The sequence below is a fragment of the Carcharodon carcharias genome, chromosome 33, assembly GCF_017639515.1.
Source record: "Carcharodon carcharias isolate sCarCar2 chromosome 33, sCarCar2.pri, whole genome shotgun sequence".
Lineage (NCBI taxonomy): Eukaryota > Metazoa > Chordata > Chondrichthyes > Lamniformes > Lamnidae > Carcharodon > Carcharodon carcharias.
Genome location: NC_054499.1, coordinates 14781486 through 14803789, shown reverse-complemented (window position 1 = coordinate 14803789; position 22304 = coordinate 14781486). Strand labels below are relative to the sequence as shown.

The 22304-nt window shown below is 51.8% G+C and overlaps 1 protein-coding gene across 2 annotated transcripts in view; it reads right to left on the bottom strand.

Annotated features, from left to right (window-relative positions):
* The window catches only part of LOC121272263 (probable cation-transporting ATPase 13A3), a 78757-nt gene extending 59203 nt beyond the window's left edge, over window positions 1-19554 (bottom strand). For both annotated transcript variants that reach the window (XM_041178805.1, XM_041178804.1), the window contains exons 1-9: window positions 19349-19554; window positions 11388-11472; window positions 9307-9400; window positions 7313-7486; window positions 5944-6129; window positions 4362-4513; window positions 1152-1221; window positions 248-382; window positions 82-154 (exon numbers count right to left, since the gene is read on the bottom strand). In XM_041178805.1, coding sequence (XP_041034739.1) covers window positions 82-154; window positions 248-382; window positions 1152-1221; window positions 4362-4513; window positions 5944-6129; window positions 7313-7486; window positions 9307-9357 — 841 coding nt within the window. In that variant the 5' untranslated portion in view covers window positions 9358-9400; window positions 11388-11472; window positions 19349-19554. The remainder of the gene's footprint in view (window positions 1-81; window positions 155-247; window positions 383-1151; window positions 1222-4361; window positions 4514-5943; window positions 6130-7312; window positions 7487-9306; window positions 9401-11387; window positions 11473-19348) is intronic.
* Window positions 19555-22304: the final 2750 nt, after the last annotated feature.

Below are 22304 nucleotides of genomic sequence, written 5' to 3'. Positions count from 1 at the left end.
GCAATGGAGAGCTCGAGCGGGCGAGAGAGGCAGCGCGAAGAGAGAGACAGAGAGGACGTGCTGCACGGGAGGCTGACTCACCATTGTTGCTGCGGTAAACCTTCACCCGGACCACATTGTGGGCAGCCACCATGTCGTGCAACAGGACGTATTGCTGAGGGGGTAAAACAAAGACGTGGCTGAGAAGGTTTCAGGCGACGGCTGGGCCAGTTTTACTGCTGGATGGACGGTGACCGAGATCTCTTACCTTTCTGACAGTGTACAGTGATGTACAGATGGAAAGGACAGACATGAAGACAATGGCAGATGCGTACAGGTAATAATCGTCAAAGGACCAGAGGATCACACTGAAGACTTGGAAAATGTAGAATGGATTCAGCACCTACAGATAATGGGAGGACCACAGTGCAGGTTAGATACAGAATAAAGGTCCCTCTCCACATCCCCATCAAACACTCCCAGGACAGGTACAGCACGGGGTTAGATACAGAGTAAAGCTCCCTCTACACTGTCCCCATCAAACACTCCCAGGACAGGTACAGCACGGGGTTAGATACAGAGTAAAGCTCCTTCTACACTGTCCCCATCAAACACTCCCAGGGCAGGTACAGCACGGGGTTAGATACAGAGTAAAGCTCCCTCTACACCGTCCCCATCAAACACTTCCAGGGCAGGTACAGCACGGGGTTAGATACAGAGTAAAGCTCCCTCTACACTGTCCCCATCAAACACTCCCAGGACAGGTACAGCATGAGGTTAGATGCAGAGTAAAGCTCCCTCTACACTGTCCCCATCAAACACTCCCAGGACAGGTACAACACGAGGTTAGATGCAGATTATCAAGAAAAGAAAATTGCCACTTAAATTATGGCGATGCCCCTGAGCCCAGGACACCAGGCACTGCCTGTGTAGGTTTCAGGTTTTGATCATCCTACATTTCTGCCCTGCTCTGACCCCTTGACCCCTGTGCAAGGTGGCTGCTGGGAATGTCAGATGGTGATCAGAGCTACCCAGCAGCAGCTCAAGGGTTTTGTCCATGAAACAGCACTGCCTGTGAACAAATGTCACCTCTTGCTCTCCCTCCCTCCTGCGTCGTGCTAACCAGCCAGCCGTGGCCCAACGGGGTCAAGTTTCGTTACCCAGAGGCTTACCTCCTTCACCAGGAGCCGAGGGATTGAAGGCACTTTCACGTCAATTTGATTCTCTCCGTAAAAGAGTTTCCTGCAGAGGGAGAACAATTGAGAGGCTGGAGACAAACCTACACCCCCACAGAGAGAACACGCCACCCACCCCCCCAACCACCCAGTCAGAACAACTCACACCCACGAGCCAGAATGAACTCTCCAACCCCCACCACAGGGAACAATCTGTCCCCATCCTTCACCCCTCCGTCTTTGTAAACTAGCGTCCCATCTCCGACCCTCCGGTTCCTCTCTGGAGTCCTTGAACGTGTTGCTGCCTCCCAATCCGTGCCCGTCTTTCCTGGAACTCCCTCCAATCAGGTTTCGGCCCCTACCACAGTAAAACAGCTCTTACTGAAGTCACAAATGACATCCTACGAGAATGTGACTGGGACTGATAAACTGGGCTTCCTCATCTTTCTCAATCCATCTGCAGCCGTTGACACAGCTAAGCACCCACACCACCCTCCCCCAGCGCCTCTCCACTGTCGTCCAGCTGGGTGGGATATGCTCCCAACTGGTTCCATCCTTAGCTATCTAATCACAGCCAGAGAATCACCTTCCAGTGGCTTCTCCCTTGTCCCTTAGCGTATCCCAAGGATCTATCTTTAGCCCCTCCCTCCCATTTCTCATCTACAAGGTGTCCCCTTGGCGATGTCATTCCAAGGCAGAACGTTAGTTTTCACACTGATGACACCCAGCTCTGCCTCACCACCACCTCTCTCGACTCCTCCACTGTTGCTAAATTATCAGGCTGCTTATCTGATATCCAGTACTGGATGAGCAGAAATTTCCTCCAGTTAAATATTGGGAAGACCGAAGATATTGTCTTCTGCCTCATCCTTCTGCCACCCTCCATGAACCAAAGGTCATCTAAAACTCTACCGCCCTTTCATGTCCCCAAGTCCATTCCTCGATAGCCTATCTGGGGCTCAGACTCGGCCCGCTCCAGTCCAGGGCAAAACTGACAGCTGAGGAACAACAGAAGCTCTGGAGCAAGTGCAATCCCTGCTGGAATTCTGAAAGGCGGGGGAGATACACTCCGAGCATGGCTGGGAGGGACAGCGCATGAGGTGAGGTCTCAGAGACGCTGTGATCGTGGCTATGTTCAAGAGAGGAGAGAAGTGTGATTGTGGTAGCTACAGAGGAACATCCCTGCTACCTGCCACAAGGAAGAACCTTGCAAGGGTTCTCCTGAGTTGCCTCCTCTCAGTGGCTGGACAGCAACTTCCAGAGTCTCAGTGCAGTTTTCACCCGTTGAGAGACACCACAGGCATGATCTTCACCGCGTGGCAAATTCAAGAAAAGTGGAACGAACAGCACCAACCACTGGGCATGGCCTGTTTTGACCACACAAATGCCTTTGACTCTGTCAACCGCAAAGGCTTATGGAGTATTCTCCTCAAATCTGGCTGACCTTGGAAATTTGCCACCATCTTCCGCCTACTGCACGATGGAACGCAAGCCGTGGTCCTCGCCCGTGGAACACCACAGACCCTAACTCAGTGCGGGACGGGGTCAAACAAGGCTGCATCATTGCACCAAATCGCTTCTCCGTTTTGCTTTACAGCAACACTGCGCCTCACCCTCAGCAACTTACCCATGGGCGTGGAGATAATCCGCGGAACAGACGGGAAACTGTTCAACCCTGCACCGCCTTAAATCCAAAACCGAAACCAAAACCCCTCCAACTTCAGTCACTGGATTTATCAGCCTTCTCAGAGCCTGTCAAACTGGAGCGGAAGCAAGTCATCCTCGAACCTGAGGTACTGCCTAAGAAGGGGAGCGCACCAAGTCCCGTTTAGCCATCACCTGTGCTTGCTGACCTACACCAGCTCCCACTTAAACAACACCTTAATTCTAAAATTCTAATCCCTTCCTACCTCCGTATACTCCTCCAACCCTACAACCCTCCGAGATCTCTGCACTCCTCCAATTCTGACCCTTGCTGGCCATGTCTTCGGGGCCCAGTTGCTCAGTTGTGGAGCTCGCAACCTAAACATTCCCTCTTTTTTTTTTCTCCGTTTGTCAGTCCTTAAAACCTACCCCTTTGACCAAACGTTTGTACATCTGTCCTAACACTGCCTTATACGGCTCAGCACAGAGTCACACAGTGCAGAAGAGGCCCTTCGGCCCATCGAGTCTTTACCGACACGTGAGAAACACCTGACCTACCTACCTAATCCCATTTACCAGCACTTGGCCCCATAGCCTTGAATGTTATGATGTGCCAAGTGCTCATCCAGGTACTTTTTAAAGGATGTTCCCATTGGTGGAAAGATCGAGAACCAGAGGGCACAGATTGAAGGTAATTCGCCAAAGAAGCGATGGAGACACGAGGAGAAACTTTTTCACACAGCGAGTGGTTAGGATCTGGGATGGAGTCCCTGTCAGTCATAAAAATTACAGAATGGATGCGGCACAGGAGGCCATTCGGCCCATCGTGTCCATTCTAGCTCCCTGCGAGAGCACCTCAATTAATCCCATTTCCCCCGCCAGTTCCCTGCAGACCAGAAAATGTTCTCTCCTTGGATAATGAACCAATTCCCCTTTGAAAGCCTCGACTGAACCTGCCTCCCCCACACTCTCTCAGGCAGCACATCCCAGATCCTAACCGCTCGCTGTGTGAAAATGTTTCTCCTTGTGTCTCCATTGCTTCTTTTGCGAATTATCTTCAATCTGTGCTCTCTGGTTCTCGATCCTTCCACTAATGGGAACAGCCTCATCCCAGGCAGCGCATTCCAGACCGTCACCCTCGGGATTAAAAAGGCCTTTCCTCACATCCCCCCTATACCTCCTGCCCCTTACCTTGAACTTATGTCCCCTCGTGACTGACCCTTCAACTAAGGGGTACAGCTGCTCCCTATCCACCCTGTCCATGCCCCTCATAATCTTGTACACCTCGATCAGGTCGCCCCTCAGTCTCCTCTGCTCCAACGAAAACAACCCAAGTCTATCCAACCTCTCTTCACAACTTAAATGTTTCATCCCAGGCAACATCCAAAGGGATTTTACTTTATTTGGTAGTCGCTTCTACGAAGCACCCTAGGCCATGGGAATATATGTCGTTGCAGTGAAGTGAGCACTGCACCCCAACCACACCCCTGAGCCCAGCGCACCCCTCCCCGATCCCCAGGCCTGAGTGACCCCCCACCCCCACCCACCCATGTGAGCCCATACCGATAGTCCTTGCTGATAGCAGGCAGCCCGGTGCTGTAACAGGCGTGGAGCGCAGAGCACGGAATCCCTTCCTCCAGCGCGACCAGTCTCTGGAACGCCTGACCACGTGGGCTCCACATGTACTTCGTGTTTTGGTGGATGAAATAGCGAACCTGAATGGTGAGAAAAAGGAGAGACGGGTGTCAGGGTCGGGGGTGAGGGGGTCAGAGTATAACTTCTCCCCTGGTCTTTTGCTTTCTCTGTTCCTCCTGCCATACCCCGATGACACTTGGCTCCATGCCTAAGTGGCTCCCTGCGCAGCTAGGCAGGCGTGTAACATTGCCATGGGGTGCATCTCAGCTGAGCCCAACATGCCCCCTCCCCCACCCCTCGCACTGGATAATCACCAGGTTGCAATCTGGAACCGAAAACTTGGCAAAACCCACCCCGCCCCTCTCCCTGGACCATGGATACAAGGTAAATCAGTCCAGGTCAGCTTACTCCATCTACCAGGCACCTCATGTCCATCCGTCACACCACCTCCCCACCTCTATCCCCAAACCGCAGTGTAGGAGGAGGGCACGGGTTCGAGTATGAGACAGGTTGATGAGTCTTGGTGTGATAAAGTGAAGAACAGCGTGTGGGATGGGAGTGAGCTATTGGGCGGGTCCACAGTTTAGGAGGAACAAGAGAAAAAGTTCAGAAGTGCACCGATCAGAGGATCAGAGAAAGAATTGTGAGATTTCCAAACTCGAGGGGAGTCTGAGGGGAATATCCCAGGGTATTTTCCACCACCCCGCCCCCACCCACCCAGCCTTATTAGTTCTGGGTTTGAATCTGTTATTTTAGCCCTCTTGAGAGATTACATTAATTCCCTCCTCCACCGACGCAGCAGTAGTAGCAGTGTGTGTACCATCTACAAGATGCACTGCAGCTACCCATCAAGGCTCCTTCGAAAGCATCTTCCAAACCCATGATCACTACCATCCATAAGGACAAGGACAGCAGATACACGGGAACACCACTACCTGGAAGTTCCCCCTTCAAGCTACGCACCATCCCGACTTGGGAATATATCACCGTTCCTTCACTGCCGCTGAGTCAAAATCCTGAAATCACCTCCCTATTAGCACCGTGGGTGTACCTACAGCACTTGGATGGGATGGTTCAAGGCAGTGGCTCACTATCACCTTCTCAAAGGGCAATTAGGGATGGGCAATAAATGCTGACTTAGCCAGCGGCACCCACATTCCACGAATAAAAAAAAAGCCTGTCTGTGAGGAGGTGTGTCTAGTGCTGTTCCAGGCACCGTGAGAGTTGGACGTGGTTGACTGATGGACTAATTGATTTTCCTGCTTATTATGTGCATATGAAGCTGGGCAGCAAGGAGAATGGTCCTGTTAATTCTGGCTGTCTGTACTACAGAGCGAGGCTATAATGCAGGAAGGAGTGGGTTACAGTTACAGCAGTAAGTCTGACTTCTGCATCATAGTAAGACACATCTGCTCAGCACAGACCCTATCTTGGCCTCTTGGTGGTAGGGGGGTGGGGTTGCGATATCAAGTCATAGAGAAGGGACAGAAACAAAACCCCTCAGTTTAACCTGAACTCCTTCCACGTCTGGAGTCTTGGATGGCAGATCCTTCTCGCACTCCGGGTGCTCGATCACGAGGGTGGTTGGACTGTACGTGGGCTTCTTGCCATAGCTGGGGAAGAGCGCGCCCAGGGGCTCGAACCCTGGAGCCTCCATGTAGTGCACCCTGACCCTGAAGCAGGTGTGGAACTCATCCTGCAGTTAAACAGAGGTTAAAAGGAGTCCCTGTCAGTCATAAAAATTACAGAATGGATGCAGCACAGGAGGAGACCATTCAGCCCATCGTGTCCATTCTAGCTCCCTGTGAGAGCACCTCAGTTAATCCCATTTCCCCCGCCAGTTCCCTGCAGACCAGAAAATGTTCTCTCCTTAGATAATGAACCAACTCCCTCTCGAAAGCCTCGATGGAACCTGCCTCCCCCACACTCTCTCAGGCAGCACATCCCAGATCCTAACCGCTCGCTGCGTGAAAAAGTTTCTCCTCGTGTCTCCCATTGCTTCTTTGGCGAATTACCTTCAATCTGTGCCCTCTGGTTCTCGATCCTTCCACCAATGGGAACGGTCTCTGCCTCTCCACTCTGTCCCAGAGCCCTCATGATTTCGATCAAATCTCCTCCCAACTTTCTCTCCTCCAAGGAGAACAGTACCAGCTTCTCCCATCTATCCACGTAACTGAAGTCCCTCATCCCTGGGAACCATTCTCGTGAATCTTTTCTGCATCCTCTCTAACGCCTTCACATCCTTCCCAAAGTATGGGTGCCCAGACCTGGACGCAATACTCCAGATGAGGCCAAACCAGTGTTTTATAAAGTTTTATCATAACTTCCTTGCTTTTGTACTCTATGCTCCTAGTTATGTTTTATTAACTACGCTCTCAACTTTCCCTGCCACTTCAGTGATTTATGCACGTGTCCCTCTGCTTTGGCAGCCCCTTTAGGATTGTACTCTATTTTATACTTCCTCCTGCCATTTTTCCCACCAAAATAAATCAGCCCCCAATCTATGCCACAAATCTCCATCAGCAGGTTGTAGCAGGTGTACCCACTGGGTGTCAGGATGCTTCCTATAGCTGGAACAGGACAGCATTACTACTGACCAACTGTAGATGGCACTGTATACCCAGCTTGCAGTCCCACTGATAAGCTGCAGGTGGCACCCTATCCTATCTTCATCAGACAGCAGCCAATTTGTGCACAGCAAGCTCCAACAAGCAGCAATGAGGTAGTGGCCGGGTAATGTTTTAATTATATTGATTGAGGGATAAATGTTGGTCTGAACATTATCTTTTCAGAAGCAACAGTTCAGAAAAGAGAGCAGCTCACAATCTTTTTCTCTCGTAAAACCATCACAGCTGTGGGCCCCACTGCTGGTCACTTACCGTGGTCCAAAGTAGCAGCACTGTAGCCTCTTTGAGCGAGACCTCCTTGCACATACACTTGACACTCCACTCTGGCATCCAGTAGAGAAAGAGGAGCAACAGCCCACCACTGCACAGGGTCCCTGCGCCCACCAGGCCCAGCTTCCACCAGCATGGCTGGTAACCCACCACTTCCTGTGGGAAGACAGAGCAGAGAGAGTCAGCAGAATCCAGTCAGGACTGACCCTGACCCAGCTCGATAGCGGCTGATCCCAACCCTCCCCATCCCCTGCCCAAAGCACCCCCCATCCCCAACTAGCCACCCATTAACCCCCGGCCCCCACCCTGCTGCCCTCTCCTTACAATTCCCCCAACCAACTCCCTTCTCCTACCCAACCCCCCTCTCCTTACCCATTCCCCCAACTCCCCTCTCCCTACCCATTCCCCCAACTCCCCTCTCCCTACCCATTCCCCCAACCAACTCCCCTCTCCTACCCAACTCCCCTCTCCCTACCCATTCACCACACAACTCCCCTCTCCCTACCCACTCCCCCAACCAACTCCCCTCTCCTACCCAACTCCCCTCTCCCTACCCATTCACCACACAACTCCCCTCTCCTACCCAACTCCCCTCTCCCTACCCATTCACCACACAACTCCCCTCTCCTACCCAACTCCCCTCTCCCTACCCATTCACCACACAACTCCCCTCTCCTACCCAACTCCCCTCTCCCTACCCATTCACCACACAACTCCCCTCTCCTACCCAACTCCCCTCTCCTACCCAACTCCCCTCTCCCTACCCATTCACCACACAACTCCCCTCTCCTACCCAACTCCCCTCTCCCTACCCACTCCCCACCCAACTCCCCTCTCCCTACCCAACTCCCCTCTCCCTACCCACTCCCCACCCAACTCCCCTCTCCCTACCCAACTCCCCTCTCCCTACCCAACTCCCCACCCAACTCCCCTCTCCCTACCCAACTCCCCTCTCCCTACCCACTCCCCACCCAACTCCCCTCTCCCTACACATTCCCCCACCCAACTCCCCTCTCCCTACCCATTCCCCCACCCAACTCCCCTCTCCCTACCCATTCCCCCACCCAACTCCCCTCTCCCTACCCATTTCCCCCACCCAACTCCCCTCTCCCTAGCCATTCCCCCACCCAACTCCCCTCTCCCTAGCCATTCCCCCACCCAACTCCCCTCTCCCTACACATTCCCCCACCCAACTCCCCTCTCCCTACCCATTCACCACACAACTCCCCTCTCCTACCCAACTCCCCTCTCCTTACCCATTCACCACACAACTCCCCTCTCCTACCCATTCCCCCACCCAACTCCCCTCTCCCTACACATTCCCCCACCCAACTCCCCTCTCCTTACCCATTCCCCCACCCAATTCCCCTCTCCCTACCCAACTCCCCTCTCCTACCCATTCCCCCACCCAACTCCCCTCTCCCTACACATTCCCCCACCCAACTCCCCTCTCCCTACCCATTCCCCCACCCAACTCCCCTCTCCCTACCCATTTCCCCACCCAACTCCCCTCTCCCTACCCATTCCCCCACTCAATCCCCTCTCCCTACCCATTCCCCCACCCAACTCCCCTCTCCCTACCCATTCCCCCACTCAATCCCCTCTCCCTACCCATTCCCCCACCCAACTCCCCTCTCCCTACCTATTCCCCCATCCATTCTACCATCCCCACCAATTCACTCATCCATTTGTCCCCCAATCTCCCATTCCCTCACCCATTCCTCCATCTCACCTCTTTCCGCCATCTTCCACCTGCTCCCTGATCTTACCCAATCTTCCCACCCATGCTCCCACACTAGTCCAGGCAACTTTCCACCCCTTACCCTAATGTCGCGCTTACCAGCCCAGCCATCTCCCCATCCTGCACCCTCTCTTTGTCCCGACTGACCAACTCCCTCCTCACCCGGGACATTTTCTTTCCCCACCCTCTCCCCTCTGTCCGAACCGCTGTCACGCATGGAGAATTCTCAACTCACCATCTCATCCTCAAGCTCTGCGTTGAGGTACTTCTTCTCTGTTCTTTCCATTTGTCCCTGTGGCGCACCAATCTACGGCCCCACCGCTGCAGCCCTGTAACAACAATGCAGATGTGAGCTCGCAGCAAGGGGTGGGATGGCAACCAAGGCACCAAGGGCCACAAGGGACTGTCCCATGCACAACCAGCCATTCCACAGACAGTGGGAACGCTATGTTCAATGGCCAGCATATTCCGAAGAAGGGCCAAATAGTGCAGTGGAACCAACACTGACAAACCGAATGGTGGTGTTAACAAACGCCATGGAACATCTCCCACTGGCTTTGGACGGGGTGCGGAACCAGAATGATGCCATTGAATACAATTTAATGCAGCGAAGTGTGAAGTGATTGATTTTGGTAAGGAGATGCAGAGACAATATAAAACAAAGGCCATAATTCTAAAGGGTGTGCAGGAGCAGAGGGACCTGGGCATAGGTGCATAAGTCATTGAAGGTGGCAGGGCAGGTTGGGAGGGCAGTTAACAAAGTATACAGCATCCTAGGCTTTATTAATTGGGGGTGCAGAGCACAAAAGCAAGGCAGTCATGTTAAACTTGAGTAGAACACCAGTTTGGCCTCAACTGGAGCATTGCATCTAGTTCTGGGCACCAAACTTTAGGAAGGCAGTGAAGGCATGAAGGAAGGTGTAGGTGAGATTCCTCAGAATGGTTCCAGGGTTGAGAGACTTCAGTTAGGTAGATACATTGGAGAAGTTGGGGGCTGTTCTCCTTGGAGAGGAGAAGGTTGAGAGGAGGTTTGATGGAGATATTCAAGATCACGAGTAGATGGGGGAAAAACTGTTCCTATTGGCGGAAAGATCGAGAACAAGAGGCACAGATTTAAGATGGTTGGCAAAAGAAGCAATGATGACATGGGGAGAAACATTTGACGCAGTGGGTGGGTCTGGAGTCACATGTAGGCCAGACCGGGTAAAGACGGCAGATTTCCTTCCCTAAAGGGGGCATCAGTGAACCAGATGGGTTTTTACAACAATTGACAATGGATTTACGGTCATCATCAGACTTTTAATTCCAGATTTTTACTGAATTCAAATTTCACCATCTGCCGTGGTGGGATTCGAACTGGTCCCCATAGCAATACCAAGGGTCTCTCGAATACTAGCCCAGTGACAATATCTATTTTGTATGTCCCTATGCTGCATCGTTCTAGGAGTGAGGAGGAGTGAAAGAGATAAAGAGATAATGCAAGATGGAGAGAGAGAGCGCGTAGCTGAGGTAGGTAACAGGTATTGACAAGGCAAGAGATATTGAAATAAATAAAAAATCTTTTCTCATAAACTGTGCTAGACAAAGCAGTTCTGAATAAGAGGACTCTGACTAAGAAGTGACTGGTGGGTAGGAGCAATGAGCGTCACTGCTGGTTTACGAGTACTTGGCTCCAAGCCTGGGCTACAGGTTGGCCTACACGACCTCATGACAGCCTGGAGCTGGACCTCCATGCCTGCCGCCACTTCCTGGTGATTCTCAGGGCTCCCCCTTCACATTGCCAATCGAGGCTTGGTGCTGAGGCCGTACGGCAGGGTGGTGAAGTTTGGAGAAGACATGGCCCTGTTTCGAACGGTAACCTGGGAGAGACAAACCCTATACTCTGGCCGCCCTTCATACCAGAGACACCACTACTCCTGGGATCAGGGAGCAGAAGACGGACCACAGGGAGAGAGCGCACAAGCATGTGTGTTGGAGGAAAGGGCAAGTGCGCCATTGGTGACGACCTTTTCGTTTGAATGGTTTCACAATTGCTGCGTGGGCAGAATTGTATCCGGCACCTTTAGGGGAAGGGTTGAAGAGGGAGAAGTGGGGAAATCTGAATGAACCAGTACAAACCATGGGCCTGTTAATTTAAAATGTCCATGAGGCACGGGACTTCCTCCAACATATGGGCCTCTCCACCCTCTGGACCGTTAGCGGCATCCAGTTGGCTATTACCGCTGGGCTTCACAGATGCCCCTAGAATTAAGAGTGACTCACGCAAATCACTGAACCCACTCCCCTGACTTGGAGTCTAACCGGTCAAGGACTCACCCCCTCGGTTCCTGTCTCTATGTCAGCTGAAATGCTGCCACTGCACGTCCCAGACCCTTTCTTGAGGGCTCGATCGGAGGATTGCCTGTGGTGGGGTGGAAAAGAGAGAAGCATGCAGTTAATAAACCTGACCTCTCCCCCCCAGGGTTGACAGTGCCCACCTCTCATCCCAAGGGGTTCAGCATTTCAACGGTGCAAGTCAAGTTGGCAAATTTGGGTGAGCTGCCTCCACAAGCTCAATCCCCGGCCAGGTCAAGTCGGCCATTTTGCACATAAAAGTCGGCCATTTTGCACATAAAAGTCGGCCATTTTGCCCCAATTCCCTGTGTCAAGCTGGCCACGAAAGGTTATCTCAGTTTATCCACTTAATCATCAAAACCGGCCTAAAAGTCGAGAGGCAGAGCATACCGGCTATAAATAGGACGTGGCTATGCCAGGCCTCAGCTGTTATTTGTTTAGCTGCTCAAGCGGACAAGTCACTGTGAATTCCTGACGCCCTGACTCATTCCCTGGCACTTTCATGTCAAACAGTAATATTACTCCTATTGCAGGGATCATTTCCAAATCAATTCTCCAACTCCCCCCCACTCTCCCAATGACCGCCATTGTTGCAGGGGGTGGTGGGGGGGGGCGGGGGTTGGGTAGGGCTCTACTGAGTCGCAGGTGCCGAGAGCTGTTTGGCAACACAAGGCCTCACGGCCCAGGAATAAACACCGATTCTGACTGAAATTTCCGGAGACTAAAGCTGGAAAGTCCTGCAGAACAGGGAGTGGAGCGCTCGAGAATTAGGAGAGTTTCGATCCGAATGAAAGAGCTCCTGCTCAGTTCGTCCCGCCCTTTTGCTGCCTCGCCGGTCTCTTGTTCAACCTCCCAAACACGTTCCTTCTGCCAGGGCAACCCGAACACTGACTTTACCGAATGACTCTACCCTGGGAGGGTCCAGCCTTTCGGGCTCTGAGCCCAGGTGGGTGGTGGGAGGTGGGGAGGGGGCGCGCCATGGGAGGCTGTGGAACTATGGGAGCATTAATGGCTCACTCGGGAGCAAGGCAGTGGAGTCTTTCCACCACTTTCACTGTGGCCGTCCAGTGCAAAGAGTTGTCCATGGTCGAGCATTGCAGACTGGCACATTCCAAAGACCAGGACTATGTGCTGAGGGATGCACTAAAGCTTGGGGCAGTTAACATAAAGCCGCAATGGGAAGAGGTCACTATCTAAGACCCTTCAGCCATAGTACACCGGGGGGGGGGTGGGGAGGGGGAATTGGAAACTGGAGAACCCCTTGGGCTGTATTCTTGACACGGAACATGGAGAGTAAATATCAAGTGCATTGCAATTGAACTGAATCGGGTCAGAGTGCAGCATGTTGAATGGAGAAAAGTTGACTTCCATTGGCCTCTGTGCAACATCCAGTCTGAAATGTTTTGGACTGTACTTTTACAAATAAAGTATATATTTGGAGGAAAGAAACTTGGGGCACTGTCATTAGATTGGGTGCCACTGGACTACAGAAGGGCAAGGAACAAAAGACACCCAGATTCACCACCATCTCCCCACACCCCACCCCCCTCACCTTTGCTGAAAGTGCCAGGGTAAGGGTTTCAGGTGAGGACGGTGCCAGGTTTGGCTGCAGTGCATGGCCCCCTGTAGTTGAATAGCACAACCAATAGTTATGCTGTGAACATACCATCTTGAACACTCACCATGAATGTTTTACCCAGCGCCTCAGCACAGCCACGCAGCGTGTTCGCCCCTTCCCCCAAAGCCCCAGACCGTTCCCCAACCCCTTCTCCTGGACCTACTCCCCAGAGCCTCACCCTGGTCTCTATCCCAGGATAAACATCTGGAATGTGCTCACGCAGGTGAGGAGTCACCCCGCCCGCCCTCCATGGTCGAATATGCTGTCACCAGTCAGTCATTCTCATTGTATGTGTGTGTGTGTGTGTGTGGGGGGGGAGGGGTCACACTTGCTGAAAGGGGGAGGGCGAGGGCGAGGGGGAAGAAGCATTACACTCGAGGAGGTGCGTTGGAATGTAAGGGCCTCCGGTTAACTGCGCAGCCTCAGTGCCTCGGACTAATTCTGCTCATCGTGTAAACACAGCCAGCAGCACGAGGAAAGAGCGGAGCTCTGGAATATGTCCAATAACCAGCGATTAAAGGCTCAGCGCCTCGCTGTCTCCCCTCTGATTGATGGGTGAGCTCTCACTTTCTTTTCATAAACATCCTGCAAACTTGTAATTATCCCAAATCTTTCCCTGCTTACACCAGGGTCTGGGCACTGACTCTAGCAGGGCACTGAGTGTATTCTCAGCTGCAGTTACGGACTGGCGTCGACACAGGTACAGTTCTAGAGAGGCATCTGCATTAACTGTAGTTACAGGTGCTTGCAGCAGCCACAGTTCGAGGGTATATACAGACTGGCACCTGTACACTGACTGCAATTCAGACTTGATCCGGGTACATTGCACAGGCAGATATTTGCAATGACTGCGGATACAGGGACAGATTTCTACAGATTGTCGTTTCAGGAGGAACAGTTACAGCCGACACAGATTTTAGGTAGTTACACAGGCTGGTCTATGTGTGGAACACTAGTACAGAGGGATGCAACAGGACAGGGGCAGGGCTGGAGGAGGCACAAGTCAATGATCTACCACTATCGTAAGGTCAGAAGTGGGGATGTTTGTTGCAGGGCTCAGCACCATTCGCAACTCCTCAGATACTAAGACAATCCGCGCTTGCAGGCAGCAAGAGCTGGAAAACATTTAGGCTTGGGTGGATAAATGGCAAGTAACATTCTTGGCATACCCGTACCAGACAATGACCATCTCCAACAAGAGTATCTAACCATCTTCCCTTGCTGTTCAATGGCTTTACCATCACAGAAGCCCCTGCCATCCACATCATGGGGGTCAGCATTGACTAGAAACTGAACTGGGCCACCATATATAAATGTTGTGGCTAAAAGATGTCAGAGGCTGGGAATTCTGTAGCGAGTAACTCACCTTCTGACTCGCCAAGGCCTGCTCACCCACTATAAGACAAAAGTCACCATTCACTGGACCTGCACTCATGCAGGCCTAACAACACTCAAGAGGCTCAACACCATCCAGGACAAAGCAGCCTGCTTGATTGGCACCCTTTCCACCAGCTTCAACATTCACTCCTTCCACCACCAACGCACAATGTGTGCCATCTACAAGATGCACTGCAGCAACTCACCAAGGCTCCTTCGACAGCACCTTCCAAACCCACGACCCCTACCACCTAGAAGCACAAGGGCAGCAGAGGCATGGGAACACCACCTGGAAGTTCCCCTCCAAGCCACACACCATCCTGACTTGCTAATATATCGGCTGTTCCTTCACTGTCGCTGGGGGAAAAAAATCCTGGAACTCCCTCCCTAACAGCACCGTGGGTGTACCTACACCACACAGCTCACCACTACCTTCTCGAGAGGAATTAGGGATGGGCAGTAAATGCTGGACTTGCCAGTCACGCCCAGATCCCATGAACAAAAAAAAATGAGATTCCCAGGAGGGAATCGTTAGTAGCTGCTCCTAATAGGTCATTCATATCTTTACACACTAAAACCCTCACACAGAGACTCTTGGCGTAGATCCCACATTTTAAACAAGCGCACAGTTCTTCAACGTCCATTACACAAAGGAACACAGATATGAGAGAAACTAGAAAGAGAAAGAGAAAGAAACTGAAGGAGTGCACAGATATTGAAGGTGCCAGCATTTGGATGAAATTTCAAACCGAGGCCACCGTCTGACCTCGAGTGGACATTAAAGATCCCACAAGTCACTAATTCGAAGGAAGCAGAAGAAATTCTCCTTAGTGCGCTGGCCATTATATATCCAAAAAAAAAGTACCTTGTCAGCCATCACGCGCTACAGGGCCCTCCTGAAGTCGGGATAGGTGTCAGAGGAATGCAAGTCTTATCTTCTTTGCCAGGGGTAAACATGAACTGTGATGCCCTGTCTCGATCAATGTGCCTGGCAGATACGTGTAGGGTTAGGATCTGGGTTGCGCTGCCTGATAGTGCGGTAGAAGCAGACTGAATCGTGGCTTCCAAAAGGGATAATTACCTGAAGGGAAAAAAATCTGCAGGGTTACAGGGAAAGGGCGGCAAGGTGAGTTGCTCTCCAAGGGAGCCGGCACGGATATGACGGGCCAAATGGCCTCCGGTACTGTTGTATGATTCTGCCTCCGGGGCCAGGCACCAAGGCTACACGCCTTCAGGAGGTGGAGGAATACTGGCGACAGGGACAGACAAAAAAGACCAGAGGCAGAGAGGCAGTTAAACAACCCACCGCCCAGCACCCAGTGCAGAAGCACCCGACAGAGTCACTGCAACACACCTGCTTAGCTTGCGGCACTAGTCTCCAACTTCACTCCCAGTAGGCACTCAGCAGGACGCAGGTTCTCAGCCTCAGTGTCTCTCCCCAGCTTGCTCTCTCAAACTGAAAGGCAGCAGCCAGCAGCCACAGCAGAGTCTTGTGGCACAGCACAATTACAGGAGGTACCCAAACAATGTACACAAGCGGCCAACCCTACACTACAATAAGGCCTTTAGAAAATTATAAAGTCTCTTCCTGCAACCCACTTCCTTGGGAACACGCTGCCATTTTATCAGTTCTCCAGGACTGCAGGTTGATTTGTGCAAGAGCGTGTGCATTGGTTGTGGTCTATTATTGCTTTTTAAAAAAACCTTTTCTGTCTGCATCCCAGTGATACAGTCTGTTACCCCTGAAACAATCATCCGGCCTAACCACTTGACTGTAGAGTTACAGTTGGCGCTCTGCATTCTGCAATGGGGAGGTAGGCAATGCGAGCAAGCAGCTGGCGCAATCACTGGTGCCGTCATGTCCAAAGTGCAAGTGGGGGTGGCCAGAGAACTGAGGGGCAACACCTCGCACCTTACAGCCAGCCACTGACATACTTCTGGAAGCGTAGTGGCTGTGGCAACGCAGGAAACACAGCTACCAATTTGTGCACAGGAAGCTCCCGGTCACCAGATCATGAGTTTTAATGGAATCAAAATACTGTGGACGCTGGAGTTTGGAAATGAAAACAGAAAAGAGTGGAAAAACTCAGCAGGTCTGGCAGCATAGTTGAGAGAGGATCAGAGTTGACATTTTGAGTCCAACCTGACTCTCCTTCGTTCAAGGATCAGGTCAGATTCGAAACGTTAACTCTGTTTCTCTCTCTACAGATGCTGCCAGACCTGCTGGACTTTGTTTTCATTTCATCTGTTTTAGTGATGTTGGTTGAGGGGTAGATATTAGCCCTGGGTCACAGGCGGACAACTTCCACCGGCAGTAACCCCCCCCTCCCCTTTCAAACAGGGGGTGTGCGATCTTTCGCACCCACCTGAGGAGGCAGACAGAGCCTCGGTTTAAATCTCCAGGGGACAGCACCTCCGACACTGCAGCACTCCCTCAGTACTGGCGCCGGGCACCAGCCGGGATTATGTGCTCAGGTTCCTGGAGTGGAACTCGAACCCACAATCTTCTGAGTCAAAGGATTACCACAGAACCACGCTAGACGTCACATGGCAGATACGCAAACAGTAGAACTAACACATGACCAGAAAGATCAACACTAAATCCCACAAGATTTATGGCAATTAACTCGTCACCTCGAAGCTATTCCGTTAATGGTAACTATAAGGAATCAAACTGAAAATTGTTAAAGAAACAAAGAGTTTAGGATAAACTCTTCAAGACACAGTGGGATTTCAGGATTTTGAATGCCTGACAAAAAGTAGTGCAGGGAAAGAGTCTAGTTATTTAAAAGGCAAGTAAGGGAATATAGAGTCATAGAGATCAACAGCACATAAAAAGGCCCTTCGGCCCATCGAGTCTGTGCTGGTCAAAAAAGTACCTAACTATTCTAATCCCATTTTCCAGCACTGGGCCCATAGCCTTGTATGCCATGGGTATCGCAAGTGCACATCCAAATACTTCTTAAATGTTATGAGGGTTTCTGCCTCTACCACCCTTTCAGGCAGTGAGTTCCAGATTCCCACTGCCCTCTGGGAGAAAAAATTCTTCCTCACACCCCCTCTAAACCTCCTGCCCCTTACCTTCAATCTATGCCCCCTGGTTATTGATCCCTCCACCAAGGGGAAAAGTTCCTTCCTGTCTACCCCTATCTATGCCCCTCATAATTTTATACACCTCAATCGTGTCCCCCTAATATATCGGAAAGAAAAGTAGTAAGGGTCACAGGGAGGAGAGAGAGACCGAGGGGAGGGCTCTTTAATCCCATTATTTCAAAGGAAGGACAAGGGAGTTCTCACTGGTGTCTTGGGCTAATACTGATCCCTCAAGCTATATCACAAACAAAACATTATCTGGTCTTTATCATATTGCTGCTTGTGGGATCCCACTGTGCATAAAACTGGCTGCCACATTTCCTACAACAGTGACTGCATCTCAAGAAGTATTTAATGGCTATAGAGTGCTTTCAGATGTCCCGAGGTCTTGAAAGGTGTTATGTAAATACGAGTTCTTTTCTTTCGAGGAGCTCGCACTGGCTCGATGGGCTGAATGGCCTCTTTCTGTGTCATAAGATTCTCAACAGCTCCCAACTTCACCCTCCAAATACAAAGCATTAAGGGAATTTGAACCGAATGTGGTGAGTCATGGGTCCAACTGCTCGGGAGTCATTTCCTTCATGAGCAATGCTGCAGCATTTTTTCTGAATTAGTCTGAAGTTCTTCCCTCCACACACTTCCCAGAACACAGCTTGGTTAATGGCTATGGCAGACACGTTAAGTCAGCAGTTACTCCTCCACAAGCTGGTTGCCGGCCAATACAGGGGAGGAGCTCTGGCCATCCAGGTTCTCCAGGAGATCACCTGGGATCTCTGTCTGGCCTGTGTGAGGACAGGGCGAGAACAGGTCTGGTGTGGAATAGGAAACCCATCACGAACCGAGCGAGGGAACAATCACCAATGCAATATCAATGGTTATCTCCACACACACACACAGCAAGATCGGTGAGGGGGGGGGGTAGGAAGATGATTTTTGGGGGCGATTGCACAAGGTAGAGGCACAGGAATTGGGGCCCCTGGGAAGTACACTACCTTGGGGAGAGGGTAAACATGTTAGGGGGCTCGGGGCAGGGTGGGGGGGGGTGGATCTGGAGGACTCGGGGGGCATATGAAGGACTCGGGGGGGGGGGGGATATGGAGGACTCGGGGGGGATCTGGAGGACTCAGAGGGGGGGATATGGAGGACTCGGGGGGGATCTGGAGGACTCGGGGGGGATCTGGAGGACTCGGGGGTGGGGGGACCTGGAGGATTCAGGGGGGATCTGGAGGACTCGGGTGGGGGATCTGGAGGACTCGGGTGGGGGATCTGGAGGACTCGGGTGGGGGATCTGGAGGACTCGGGGGGGATCTGGAGGACTCCGGGTGGGGGGACCTGGAGGATTCGGGGGGGATCTGGAGGACTCGGGGTGGGGGGACCTGGAGGATTCGGGGGGGATCTGGAGGACTCGGGTGGGGGATCTGGAGGACTCGGGTGGGGGATCTGGAGGACTCGGGTGGGGGATCTGGAGGACTCGGGTGGGGGATCTGGAGGACTCGGGGGATGTGGGGATCTAGTGGACTCCAGAGGGTGGAATCTGATGGACTCGGGGGTGATCTGGTGGATTGCGAGGGGGGATCTGGTGGACTCGGTGTGTGTGGGGGGGATCTGGTGGACTCGGGGGGATCTGGTGGACCAGAGGATCTGGTGGACTCGGGTTGATCTGGTGGGCCGGGGGATCTGGTGGACTCGTGGGGATCTGGTGGACTCGGGTGATCTGGTGGACCGGGGGATAAGGTGGACTCGGGTTGATCTGGTGGATTCCAAGGGGATCTGGTGGAGTAGGGGGATCTGGTGGATTCCTGGGGGATCTGGTGGACTCGGGACTCAGGCCTCGGGCCCGCGCTGCCGCTCTTACCCGGATAAAGCTCCACATCACATGGCATTGAGCGGCCCCACACACGGCGACGGCGGCTTCCCTCACTCCCGCGCTCTCTCTCGCCGGCTCCTGTCGCTCGCTCCCTCCCTCGCTCACTGGGCCCCAGGCCTCGGCTCTCCGGTTCCCCGCTGTCAGCTCTGCGGCTCCTTCCCGGGCTCAGGCCGTTACTGGAATTTCCTCAAGGAGCAGTGGTCCCGCCCACTTTACACGCCGCAAGCCCCGCCCCGTTGGGCACCAGACCCGCCCACTCCACAAGCCGCTCACTCCACAAGCCGCTCACTCCACAAGCCCCGCCCACTCCACAAGCCGCTCACACGAGCCCCGCCCACTCCACAGACGCTCACCCCACAAGCCCCGCCCCGTCGGGCACCAGACCCGCCCACCTCACCAGCCGCCCACTCCCACGAGCCCCGCCCACTTTACACGCCGCTCACTCCACAAGTCCCGCCCTGTCGGGCACCAGACCCGCTCACTCCACAAGCCCCGCCCACTCCACAAGACGCCCACCCCACAAGCCCCGCCCACTCCACAAGTCGCCCACTCCACGAGCCCTGAACCCCGTCGGCGGCAGCCCCGTCCACTCCACAAGACCCCGCTCCATCGGCGCCAGCCCCGCCCACTTCACAAGCCCCGCCCCATGGGCGCCAGCCCCGCCCCCTCTGTCAGCAACAACCCCCTCCATTGACCAAATCCCACCCATTCATTGAGCCACACACCCCCCCTCAACACACAGTAAACTCCTGCCCCACTATTCCAACCCCACCCTTTCCCATTCAATTATTGCCATTTGGTCATCACTGGCAAGGCTGGTGTTTATTGACGGAATCGTTACAATACAGGAGGAGGCCATTTGGCCCATCGTGTCTGTGCTAGCTCTCTGAATGAGCAATGCACCTCGTGCCACTCCCCACATCCCGTAATCCTGCACATTCTCCCTTTCCAGATAATAATTCCCTCTCGTTTGACCCTGCCTTACCCTCCCCCAGAGCCTTCTTCAGTGTCTGCGCTACCTCCTCTTTCACCATGGCCTGGGTAGCATTTTCTTCCTTGGTCAAGACGGATGCAAATTATTCATTTAATGCCTCAGCCATCTACCCTCCATCCATAAATCCGCTTTATCTGCCCCACTCCTCCTCTTACCACCCTTCTACTATTCATATGCCCATAGAGGACCTTTTATGTTACCTGCCAATCTCTTCTCACACTCTCTCTTTGTTTCTCTTATTTTCTCTTATCACTTTCCCTCTGAACTTTCTATATTCAGCCTGGTTCTCAATTGTATTATCCACCTGACATCTGTCATAAGCACATTTTTTCTGCTTCATCTTAATCGCTAAATCTTTCAATGTCCAGGGAGCATAGCGGTATTGTCCCTGGACTGGTAATCCAGAGACACAGGGTAATGCTCTGGGGACCCGGGTTTGAATCCCACCACAGCATTTGGTGGTATTTGAATTCAGTAAATATCTGGAATTAAAAGTCTACTAAACAATTGTCCATTGTCATAAAAATGTGACAATGGGGAGTTAATAGATAATAAGGAAATGGTGGATGAAATGAACAAATATCATTCTTCTGTCTTCACCATAGAGGATATTAAAAAAAATCCAGTAAAAGCTGTAAATCAGTAGATGGAAGGGAGAGGGGAACTTGGTGAAATTACAATCGCTAGGGAAGCAGTACTGAGCAAACTGATAGAGCTGCGGGCTGACAAGTCTCTGGGTCCAAGTGAACTTCATCCTAGGGCTTAGGTGTCTAATGAGGTAATAGATGCATTGGTGTTAATTTTCCAAAATTCCTTAGATTCTGGAAAGGTTCCATCAGACTGGGAAGTAACAAATATAACCCCATTATTCAAGAAGGGAGGGAGGCAGGAAACAGGAAACTATAGGCCAATTAGCTTGATGTCTGTCATGGGGAAGGTATTAGAATCGATTATTAAGGAGTTTATAGCTGGACATTTAGAAAATTCAAGTTAAGCGGGAAGAGTCAATATGGTTTTGTGAAAGGGAAGTCATGTTTAACCTATTTACTGGGGCTCTTTTAAGGAGTAACATGCACTGTGGATAAAGGGGAGCCTGTAGATGCACTGTACTTGAATTTCCAGAAGGCATTTGATAAGGTGCGACATCAAAGGTTACCACAGAAAATAAAAGCTCATGGTGTAGGGGGTAACATATTGGCATGGATAGAGGATTGGTCAGCTGGCAGAAAACAGAGAGTATGTATAAATGGGTCTTTTTTTGATTGGCAGGATGAGATGAGTGGAGTCCCACAGGGGCCTGTATTGGGGCCTCAACTTTTTACAATTTATATCAATGACTTAGATGAGGGGAGTGAAGACATGGTAGCTAAATCTGCAGATGACACAAAGATAGGTAGGAAAGTATGTTGTGAAGAGGTCATAATAAGGTTGGAGATGGATATAGATAGGTTGAGTGAGTGGGCAAAGATCTGGAAAATGGAGTTTACTGTGGAAAAATGTGAAATTGTTCACTTTGGCAGGAAGAATAAAAAAGCAGTGTTACTTAAATGGAGAACGGCTGCATAATTCTGAGGTGCAGAGGGATCTAGGTGTTCTAGTACATGAGTCACAGGACATTATAATGCAGGTACAGCAAGTAATTACGAAGGCTAATGGAATACTAACCTTTATTAGGAGAGGAATTTAACATATAAGTAAGAATGTTATGTTTCAGTTATACAGGGCACTGGTGAGACCACATCTCAAATACGGTGCGCAGTTTTGGTCTCCTTATTTAAGAAAGGATATAAATGTATTGGAGGCGGTTCAGAGGAGGTTTACTGGATTGATACCTGGAATGAGCGAGTTGTCTTATGAGGAAAGGTTGGACAGACTGGGCTTGTTTCCACTGGAATTTAGAAGAATGAGAGGTGACTTGATTGAAGCGTATAAGATCCTGAACAGTTTCGA